An 11647-nucleotide genomic window follows, 5' to 3' on the forward strand; every position below is an offset into this window, starting at 1 on the left:
TGTCATCATCTGGTGTTAGTCTTTTAATAGGAGAGGAGAAGGAGAGGATGCTATTTTTCATTAAGCGCTCTGCTGCATGTGGAACTAAATGTTTAGGAGTGTATTCATTTTTTTTAACCCCAGCACGCACACAACTAACAACCAATCATATGCATTTAGGCCTACACCAATTCAATGCCCATAACTGTTTTATTTAAAGCCTGTATTGTGTACCCTTGACCTGAAACAGTGGATTGGGCTTTAGATGGTGTATTTTGTGGGTTTTATATACAGGATTATATTTGATGTGTGATTGTGTGTCATGCGAGAAAGGGATTTCTGTTCGCGACGTAATACTGCCCTCTGGTGTTTATGATGCAACATCACTGCCCAACCTAAATAGTTGTGGTGTTCTGATGTTTGTGGGTCTGAAAGCTGCTTCAAAAAGGTGAAAGCTACACGGGAACATGTCCAACCAAACACACTCCCAGAGTTTTTCGTCTCACGAGGCAGACCTTTCAGGGTACATATGGGCCTTCATATGTAAATCTGTAGTGACAGACTGACCACTTCAAAGCCTTTCATAGGGACCATGACTGACTTAAAGAGCTGAACATGGTATAGTTTGGAGAGCTTAACAACTCAGAGAGAGAGAGAGAGAGAGATTTCCAGAACAACAGAGCCAGGGTCTAAGAGAAAGGACCAGTATAGACAGAAAAGTCAGTCAACAATCCATCAGAAAGAGCTTTTTTTTCAAACTGCATGGTCTTTCTAAGCTTCATCCATCTGTCCATTGAAATTAAGAGCCATATAAGGTTTGAGTTGGGCTACTTAGTTTCTCACCACTGTGAACCCTGGGTGCTCAATGCACCTGTACGTGAAAAAGCCTCTTTCAATATGCCAATCTGCCTAGCAACAACTATACAGAAACCCAGTGAAGGCTGAAAGAGGAGAGGGCAACTCCCAAACAGCAAAGAGCTCCAGACAGAAAACAGGAAGGTTGTATGGGAGAAAAACACTCCAAGGCTTTTCACTCCTGCGACACGGCTCCATCTAAATAACAAAGACACAAAGACCAGTTAAAGCGGAGCACGAAACACACCGACAAAAGGAGAGAAAGAAGAGAAAAAACAAGAAAAACAACGTCTGTGCGCCTTACACACACAAACACACACACACACACACACACACACACACACACACACACACACACACACGACACACACACACACACACACACACACACACACACACACACACACACGACAAACACACACACGACACACACACACACACGACAAACACACATGACAAACACACACGACACACACACACACACACACACACACACACGACAAACACACACACGACACACACACACACACACGACACACACACACACACACGACACACGACACACACACACACCACACACACACACACACACACACACACACACACGACACACACACACACACACACACGACACACGACACACACACACACACACACACACACACACACACACACACACACACACGACACACACACACACACACACACGACACACACACACACACACACACACACACACACGACACACACACACACGACACACACACACACGACACACGACACACACACACACAAACACACACACGACACACACACACACACACACAAACACACACACACACACACACACAAACACACACACGACACACACACACACACACACACACACACACACACACACACACACACACACACACACACGACACACACACACACACACACACACACACACACACACACACACGACACACACACACACACGACACACACAAACACACACACGACACACACAAACACACACAAACACACACACATCTCTATTCACTGTGCTTTTGTGCCCCTGCTTCTGTTTTCCCTGTTGCCTCTCAGCTCCCATGCCCAACTCTGCCGTGTGTGTGTGTGTGTGTGTGTGTGTGTGTGTGTGTGTGTGTGTGTGTGTGTGTGTGTGTGTGTGTGTGTGTGTGTGTGTGTGTGTGTGTGTGTGTGTGTGTGTGTGTGTGTAGCCTGCTGTGCCAACACAGAAGTCGACAGGGGTGCAGCGGATTGGCGACCGGAGGAAGGGAGGCTGACAGAAAGAGGGAAGAAAATAAAAGAGAGCAGAAGGAAAGGAAAAGAGAGGGAGGCCAGGCTGAGGTAAGCAACGTTCTCAGAGTGGTAGTTCATTACACCTGACCTTCACACTGACCCACAGAGAATACAGCAGCAGGACTACTGCTACGACACACACACCCAGAAGCAGCTTCCGTCTATTCTCTTCAGTATAGAGAGGGGAAGTGGAGTGGAGCTGGCCCAGACCCAGAGAGAGAGAGAAATAACAGAGCCAGCCTGGAAAAGCCTTTTTAGGTTCTGACTCCTTACAGAGACCTCTCTCTCTCTCTCTCTCTCTCTCTCTCTCTCTCTCTCTCTCTCTCTCTCTCTCTCTCTCTCTCTCTCTCTCTCTCTCTCTCTCTCTCTCTCTCTCTCTCTCTCTCTCTCTCTCTCTCTCTCTCTCTCTCTCTCTCTCTCTCTCTCTCTCTCTCTCTCTCTCTCTCTCTCTCTCTCTCTCTCTCTCTCATTTGTTTAGCGGCTGTATGTTCTAGTATAGACTTGAATAAAGCCAGTCCTACCTTGGGCCATTTGGGGTTAAGCAGGCGGGCTTTGAGGGCGTCGTCCAGGGCGGTCTGGTACTGTCCCAGGTGGAGAAGGGCCGCAGAACGGTTACTGTACAGGATGCAGTTCTGAGGGTCAGCAGACAGGGCCTCCCCATATAGCTGCACTGCCAGGCTGTACTGCCCCCGTTGGCATGCCTGGTTACTGCGACGTACTGCCTCCAGAAACTCTGCCTTAGAAAGGATAGGAGGCCCGGGAGGGATGCAAGGATGAGGGTCTGTCTGGCAGAGAGGGGGAGGGATGGGGTGAGCAGAGGTAGAGGATGAAGAGGAGGAAGAGGGAGGGTTGGTGGCTCGGGTAGAAGAGCGAGGGCCGAAGAGAGAGAACTGAGATGGAGAGGAGAGAGGGAGGAGGAAGAGGAGAAACGTGGGGAAGAGGGGTCAGTTATCTTTTCATTCAATCAGATACACTTTTCTCAACGTTAAAGTCATTTTACAGAGAACCACGTTGATAAACATCTGAGATTCTAATCTGTTCCACCAAAACATTAAAGCAATGTTTATATCAGCATTTGATATTGTGTGTGTGTGTGTGTGTGTGTGTGTGTGTGTGTGTGTGTGCGTGTGCGCGTGTGCGTGTGCATGTGTGTGTGTGTGTGTGTGTGTGTGTTTAACTATTCTTGTGGGTTAGGTTTAGGTTTTAAGGTTAAGGTTAGGGTAAGGATTTTGAATGGTACTGAATTGTGTGTCCCCACAAGGTTAGCTGTACAAGACTGTGTGCGTGTACGTTGAGGTTAGCCCTCTGTCGCCCCAACTTAGAAAAGCTGCTTCCCTCCCTGATCTGCTGTTGCCAGATTTGTCCTTTCAGAATGACTTACACCAAGGCTGTCATTATCGCTCTCTCTCTCTCACACACACACACACACACACACACACACACACACACACACACACACACACACACACACACACACACACACAGTCCCAGTGGCTTTCTCTGTCCAAACAGCTGATTGGAGCACTAACTCACACAGTAGGAAGTTTCCACTGAGAATACACAGAGAGAGAGAGAGAAAGAGACAGAGAGAGAGTGAGCGAGTGAGAGAGTGAGCGAGAGAGAGAAGCTTTTCAACCTGTGTATACAGCCAATAGGCTTGTATGCATTAGTCAAAACGGTTTTGTTGGAACAGTAGTACAAGAACACCCTCTTCACAAGCACACACACTCACATGCATACACACATACGCACACACACACACCACTTCCCTGTCCCTTCCTCCCCCTCCCAGCTCAGCCCAGGTCAGCAGGGAGAAACACATTCCTGAGAGAATGAAACCAGGGACCTCCTCTGACAAAGAGAGCGAGAGAGAGACACACTAAAGATTCAACCACCACGTGCTCTTTGTCACCCAAGTAACATACCACCTGTAAGAAAGAGTGTTACATTTGTATCTTGTCTTATTATTAAAGTAATACTGTAACATGGCCTCTGTTATCTTCCACTAAATTGCTACTGAAATGCAATGTGCTGCGGTATGGGCTGAATAGCTGCGCCACTTGGACACAACATCAAACGCATCATCAAAGCGCTTTGGCTGATGTTGATAGGTTAGCCAGCCTATAGTGCAGCTAGATATATAGCCCATAGGCTCTGCTTTGTAAAATAAACGGTATTTTTTTTGTGTCATTGGGTTATATTTACCCTTTCTTTCTTCGGTCGATGTTTCTCCATCCTGTCCTAGTTTTATACCCAGCGGCAGCAACTTAAAACTTTCATCCCATGCAGTCCGCTTCCCAAACAGGACAGAGAAACAGTGCGATCTCACACAACAATGTAGTAGGAAGGAACTCCAACCATTCTGTTTTCATGGACCTCAAAAAAGTGAACAATCATGCGATATTCCCACTCTACCGGCCGCGAACTAACTAAAGTTATTTCCCAGAAAGTGCGCCATGTTGTCAAATCCGTTTTTCCCCGAGTAACGGAATTTGTGGCCGGTGGAGGCGTGTCTCGGTAGGCTCGAGCTCCACGGATGCAGCTCCAGTCGGTCTCCAGGTCTCAGTTACCCGTGGTGACATCAGAGAGGGGTTGAGTTACCTAGCAGCTATTCATTCCACTGTGGAGCTGTAGCTATTGTTTCTACAGCATTTTGGTAATAGATGATTACTTTCTGCAACCCTCTTAGTAAATGAACATGCATAAGGTGCGGTTTACTTAAAAGTAGATTGCACAATGGCCTTGAATCAAAGGGTGATAAACAAATGAAGAAGAAATCTAGAAAAAGACAATACAGCCAACATCCCTCTGCATTTCAGTAACTTATTCTGGTTATGGCTTATTTTGTAGTACATTTAGAAATTGTTTGGTAAAATGTCAATGACATAATGAATAAAAACATGACATCCAAACACTGTTTGTCTTTGACATCGATGTGTTTTCTTATACAAGTAACTTCAATGTACAACTTACAGTGGTTAAGTTACAGGCATGAATGCTGAGCACAGAGAGTGGTTAAAAAGAAACCGTTTTGTACACTAAAGCCTTGATATTTACGCACCGGACTTGAAACATGGTCTTCCCTTCACAACAGCCCCTGATACTACTGTCACTATGTCCTGTACAACTACTATGTTAGTATTCATATCCCTGGGTGAGGAAATATATGTATTTTTACATCTCTTTTTGACCTGCACTGTTGGAGCTCGGGGGCTTAAGAATTTCACTGTACCCTGCGCATATGACTAATATAATCGAATAAAATAAAATAAATGGTGTGACTAAATAGATCAGGCAACACTACATCACATTGGCGCATCGCATCGCCTACTAAAGCACATTGTTTGTGCTTCCTTGTCTAGTGCACGTTGGGTTTTGTCATCCTGAAGCAGAGCTTGTGTAGTCCTTTGCGTCGAGCCCGTCAGTTGGGCCTCCTGACATTTTGTCCAGGGTCCTAAAGATTGGCGCCACTCCTCAATGTCTCCACCAGTCTTCTTCTGCTGCTCAAGCAGAGTGAGAGAGGGTTTTACCAGAGCAGCTGAGCAGCTGTAGGCAAGGAGACAGACTGTTACAAACTCACGTGTGTGCGTGCGTGTGTGTGTGAGAGAGAGAGACAGCATCTGTGCAGTGTGTGTGTGTGTGTCTGTGAGTGTGTAGTGTACTGACCTTGTCCCCTGTGTGCAGTCCTGTGGCTGTACTGTGAAACACGACAGAGAGACGTACATAAGGCAAGACAGAGTGAACCCCAGACAACTCCTTCTGTTGAACCAGACCCTCAGATAGTCTAGAGAGGACAGGAGAACATATTGTTCCATAGACCCTCAGACAGTCTAGAGAGGACAGGAGAACATATTGTTCCATAGACCCTCAGACAGTCTAGAGAGGACAGGAGAGGAGAACATATTGTTCCATAGACCCTCAGACAGTCTAGAGAGGACAGGAGAACATATTGTTCCATAGACCCTCAGACAGTCTAGAGAGGACAGGAGAACATATTGTTCCATAGACCCTCAGACAGTCTAGAGAGGACAGGAGAACATATTGTTCCATAGACCCTCAGACAGTCTAGAGAGGACAGGAGAACATATTGTTCCATAGACCCTCAGACAGTCTAGAGAGGACAGGAGAGGAGAACATATTGTTCCATAGACCCTCAGATAGTCTAGAGAGGACAGGAGAGGAGAACATATTGTTCCATAGACCCTCAGACAGTCTAGAGAGGACAGGAGAGGAGAACATATTGTTCCATAGACCCTCAGACAGTCTAGAGAGGACAGGAGAACATATTGTTCCATAGACCCTCAGATAGTCTAGAGAGGACAGGAGAACATATTGTTCCATAGACCCTCAGACAGTCTAGAGAGGACAGGAGAACATATTGTTCCATAGACCCTCAGACAGTCTAGAGAGGACAGGAGAGGAGAACATATTGTTCCATAGACCCTCAGACAGTCTAGAGAGGACAGGAGAGGAGAACATATTGTTCCATAGACTCTCAGACAGTCTAGAGAGGACAGGAGAACATATTGTTCCATAGACCCTCAGACAGTCTAGAGAGGACAGGAGAACATATTGTTCCATAGACTCTCAGACAGTCTAGAGAGGACAGGAGAACATATTGTTCCATAGACCCTCAGACAGTCTAGAGAGGACAGGAGAGGAGAACATATTGTTCCATAGACCCTCAGACAGTCTAGAGAGGACAGGAGAACATATTGTTCCATAGACCCTCAGACAGTCTAGAGAGGACAGGAGAACATATTGTTCCATAGACCCTCAGACAGTCTAGAGAGGACAGGAGAACATATTGTTCCATAGACCCTCAGACAGTCTAGAGAGGACAGGAGAACATATTGTTCCATAGACTCTCAGACAGTCTAGAGAGGACAGGAGAGGAGAACATATTGTTCCATAGACCCTCAGACAGTCTAGAGAGGACAGGAGAGGAGAACATATTGTTCCATAGACCCTCAGACAGTCTAGAGAGGACAGGAGAGGAGAACATATTGTTCCATAGACCCTCAGACAGTCTAGAGAGGACAGGAGAACATATTGTTCCATAGACCCTCAGACAGTCTAGAGAGGACAGGAGAACATATTGTTCCATAGACCCTCAGACAGTCTAGAGAGGACAGGAGAACATATTGTTCCATAGACCCTCAGACAGTCTAGAGAGGACAGGAGAAGTTATTGTTCCATAGACTCTCAGACAGTCTAGAGAGGACAGGAGAGAACATATTGTTCCATAGACCCTCAGATAGTCTAGAGAGGACAGGAGAACATATTGTTCCATAGACTCTCAGACAGTCTAGAAAGGACAGGAGAACATATTGTTCCATAGACTCTCAGACCGTCTAGAGAGGACAGGAGAACATATTGTTCCCTAGACTCTCAGACAGTCTAGAGAGGACAGGAGAACATATTGTTCCATAGACTCTCAGACAGTCTAGAGAGGACAGGAGAGGAGAACATATTGTTCCATAGACTATCAGACAGTCTAGAGAGGACAGGAGAACATATTGTTCCATAGACCCTCAGACAGTCTAGAGAGGACAGGAGAACATATTGTTCCATAGACCCTCAGACAGTCTGGAGAGGACAGGAGAACATATTGTTCCATAGACCCTCAGACAGCCTAGAGAGGACAGGAGAACATATTGTTCCATAGACCCTCAGACAGTCTAGAGAGGACAGGAGAGGAGAACATATTGTTCCATAGACTCTCAGACAGTCTAGAGAGGACAGGAGAGGAGAACATATTGTTCCATAGACCCTCAGACAGTCTAGAGAGGACAGGAGAGGAGAACATATTGTTCCATAGACCCTCAGACAGTCTAGAGAGGACAGGATAACATATTGTTCCATAGACCCTCAGACAGTCTAGAGAGGACAGGAGAACATATTGTTCCATAGACCCTCAGACAGTCTAGAGAGGACAGGAGAACATATTGTTCCATAGACTCTCAGACAGTCTAGAGAGGACAGGAGAGGAGAACATATTGTTCCATAGACCCTCAGACAGTCTAGAGAGGACAGGAGAACATATTGTTCCATAGACCCTCAGACAGTCTAGAGAGGACAGGAGAGGAGAACATATTGTTCCATAGACCCTCAGACAGTCTAGAGAGGACAGGAGAGGATAACATATTGTTCCATAGACCCTCAGACAGTCTAGAGAGGACAGGAGAACATATTGTTCCATAGACCCTCAGACAGTCTAGAGAGGACAGGAGAACATATTGTTCCATAGACTCTCAGACAGTCTAGAGAGGACAGGAGAACATATTGTTCCATAGACCCTCAGACAGTCTAGAGAGGACAGGAGAACATATTGTTCCATAGACCCTCAGATAGTCTAGAGAGGACAGGAGAACATATTGTTCCATAGACCCTCAGACAGTCTAGAGAGGACAGGAGAACATATTGTTCCATAGACCCTCAGACAGCCTAGAGAGGACAGGAGAACATATTGTTCCATAGACCCTCAGACAGTCTAGAGAGGACAGGAGAACATATTGTTCCATAGACCCTCAGACAGTCTAGAGAGGACAGGAGAACATATTGTTCCATAGACCCTCAGACAGCCTAGAGAGGACAGGAGAACATATTGTTCCATAGACCCTCAGATAGTCTAGAGACGACAGGAGAACATATTGTTCCATAGACCCTCAGACAGTCTAGAGAGGACAGGAGAGGATAACATATTGTTCCATAGACCCTCAGACAGTCTAGAGAGGACAGGAGAACATATTGTTCCATAGACCCTCAGACAGTCTAGAGAGGACAGGAGAACATATTGTTCCATAGACTCTCAGACAGTCTAGAGAGGACAGGAGAACATATTGTTCCATAGACCCTCAGACAGCCTAGAGAGGACAGGAGAACATATTGTTCCATAGACCCTCAGACAGTCTAGAGAGGACAGGAGAACATATTGTTCCATAGACCCTCAGACAGTCTAGAGAGGACAGGAGAACATATTGTTCCATAGACCCTCAGATAGTCTAGAGAGGACAGGAGAACATATTGTTCCATAGACCCTCAGACAGTCTAGAGAGGACAGGAGAACATATTGTTCCATAGACCCTCAGACAGTCTAGAGAGGACAGGAGAACATATTGTTCCATAGACTCTCAGACAGTCTAGAGAGGACAGGAGAACATATTGTTCCATAGACCCTCAGACAGCCTAGAGAGGACAGGAGAACATATTGTTCCATAGACCCTCAGACAGTCTAGAGAGGACAGGAGAACATATTGTTCCATAGACCCTCAGACAGTCTAGAGAGGACAGGAGAACATATTGTTCCATAGACCCTCAGACAGCCTAGAGAGGACAGGAGAACATATTGTTCCATAGACCCTCAGACAGCCTAGAGAGGACAGGAGAACATATTGTTCCATAGACCCTCAGATAGTCTAGAGAGGACAGGAGAACATCTTGTTCCATAGACCCTCAGACAGTCTAGAGAGGACAGGAGAACATATTGTTCCATAGACCCTCAGACAGTCTAGAGAGGACAGGAGAACATATTGTTCCATAGACCCTCAGACAGTCTAGAGAGGACAGGAGAACATATTGTTCCATAGACCCTCAGACAGTCTAGAGAGGACAGGAGAGGAGAACATATTGTTCCATAGACCCTCAGACAGTCTAGAGAGGACAGGAGAGGAGAACATATTGTTCCATAGACCCTCAGACAGTCTAGAGAGGACAGGAGAACATATTGTTCCATAGACCCTCAGATAGTCTAGAGAGGACAGGAGAACATATTGTTCCATAGACCCTCAGACAGTCTAGAGAGGACAGGAGAGGATAACATATTGTTCCATAGACCCTCAGACAGTCTAGAGAGGACAGGAGAACATATTGTTCCATAGACCCTCAGACAGTCTAGAGAGGACAGGAGAACATATTGTTCCATAGACCCTCAGACAGTCTAGAGAGGACAGGAGAACATATTGTTCCATAGACCCTCAGACAGTCTAGAGAGGACAGGAGAACATATTGTTCCATAGACCCTCAGACAGTCTAGAGAGGACAGGAGAACATATTGTTCCATAGACCCTCAGACAGTCTAGAGAGGACAGGAGAGGAGAACATATTGTTCCATAGACCCTCAGACAGTCTAGAGAGGACAGGACAGGAGAACATATTGTTCCATAGACCCTCAGACAGTCTAGAGACGACAGGAGAGGAGAACATATTGTTCCATAGACCCTCAGACAGTCTAGAGAGGACAGGAGAGGAGAACATATTGTTCCATAGACTCTCAGACAGTCTAGAGAGGACAGGAGAACATATTGTTCCATAGACCCTCAGACAGTCTAGAGAGGACAGGAGAGGAGAACATATTGTTCCATAGACCCTCAGACCGTCTAGAGAGGACAGGAGAACATATTGTTCCATAGACTCTCAGACAGTCTAGAGAGGACAGGAGAACATATTGTTCCATAGACCCTCAGACAGTCTAGAGAGGACAGGAGAACATATTGTTCCATAGACTCTCAGACAGTCTAGACAGGACAGGAGAGGAGAACATATTGTTCCATAGACTCTCAGACAGTCTAGAGAGGACAGGAGAACATATTGTTCCATAGACCCTCAGACAGTCTAGAGAGGACAGGAGAACATATTGGGGTGAGCTCCAGACAGACACTTAAACACACTCCCACTGCTGCCCAACTGATCTACAGTACTTCTACTGCCATATGTTTTATCAAACAATTTGATCAAACATTAAGCAACAACTGCTAACACAACTAGTAGGGCTGTCCTTCCCTGTCTGACCCTGTACACACAATGTGTTTCAACGTGACAAAATCTGACAAATATTCTTGTAAGGGACCGCTGCTGAAGTTACTGGTCCTGATGTTCCACTCTGACCTCCTGTGGTGAGGTCTACTGGAGCAGCATTGGAGGGAGTGTCGGGGGTGGAAAAGTAAGGAGAGGTGAAGGTGGAGGAGGAGTAGGAGATGGGGGTGGCGTTGTCAACCATGCCGTCCTCCTCTAGGTCAGGGTCCGGGTGGGTGGAGAGGGTGGAAGGATGGACCGCAGCATACAGAGACAGCTCATCCTGTTGACACCTGCGACGGAGAGGAATGGGTTAGGATCAGACTCTATTCCAGTTGACATTGTATGTTGCATGAAGCGCTTCATGAAGAGACGTAAGCGAGGTAGTCGTCGTCACTCACATGCCAAACCAGTTCCTCTGAGAGCACTGTGGTCGGTGGGAGAAGTCAAACCAGTTCCTCTGAGAGCACTGTGGTCGGTGGGAGAAGCCAAACCAGTTCCTCTGAGAGCACTGTGGTCGGTGGGAGAAGTCAAACCAGTTCCTCTGAGAGCACTGTGGTCGGTGGGAGAAGTCAAACCAGTTCCTCTGAGAGCACTGTGGTCGGTGGGAGAAGTCAAACCAGTTCCTCTGAGAGCACTGTGGTCGGTTGGAGAAGCCAAACCAGTTCCTCTGAGAGCACTGTGGTCGGTGGGAGAAGTCAAACCAGTTCCTCTG

At 46.6% G+C, this 11647-nt stretch overlaps 1 protein-coding gene across 1 annotated transcript; it reads right to left on the reverse strand.

Moving 5' to 3' along the window:
- Positions 1–1009: 1009 nt before the first annotated feature.
- LOC120025609 (tetratricopeptide repeat protein 28-like) lies at positions 1010–4659 on the reverse strand. The gene is made up of 4 exons (XM_038970158.1): positions 4345–4659; positions 2661–3029; positions 2068–2119; positions 1010–1032 (listed from the first exon to the last, which is right to left on the reverse strand). The coding sequence occupies exons 1-4, from the start codon at positions 4372–4374 to the stop codon at positions 1010–1012; spliced, it is 474 nt and encodes a 157-aa protein (XP_038826086.1). The 5' UTR covers positions 4375–4659.
- Between the last annotated feature and the right edge of the window lie 6988 nt (positions 4660–11647).

This window comes from Salvelinus namaycush, chromosome 31, assembly GCF_016432855.1.
Source record: "Salvelinus namaycush isolate Seneca chromosome 31, SaNama_1.0, whole genome shotgun sequence".
In the NCBI taxonomy this organism is placed as follows: domain Eukaryota; kingdom Metazoa; phylum Chordata; class Actinopteri; order Salmoniformes; family Salmonidae; genus Salvelinus; species Salvelinus namaycush.

Excerpts from the sequence above, each read along its gene's own strand:
- LOC120025609 (XM_038970158.1), bottom strand. The coding sequence starts at position 4,374 with ATGGAGAAACATCGACCGAAGAAAGAAAGG. Across the intron at positions 2,120-2,660 it reads TTAACCCCAAATGGCCCAAG|CCTCCCTTCCTCCGGTCGCC; the intron begins GTAGGACTGGCT and ends TCTTTCTGTCAG. Across the intron at positions 1,033-2,067 it reads CCCTGTCGACTTCTGTGTTG|ATGGAGCCGTGTCGCAGGAG; the intron begins GCACAGCAGGCT and ends TTTGTTATTTAG.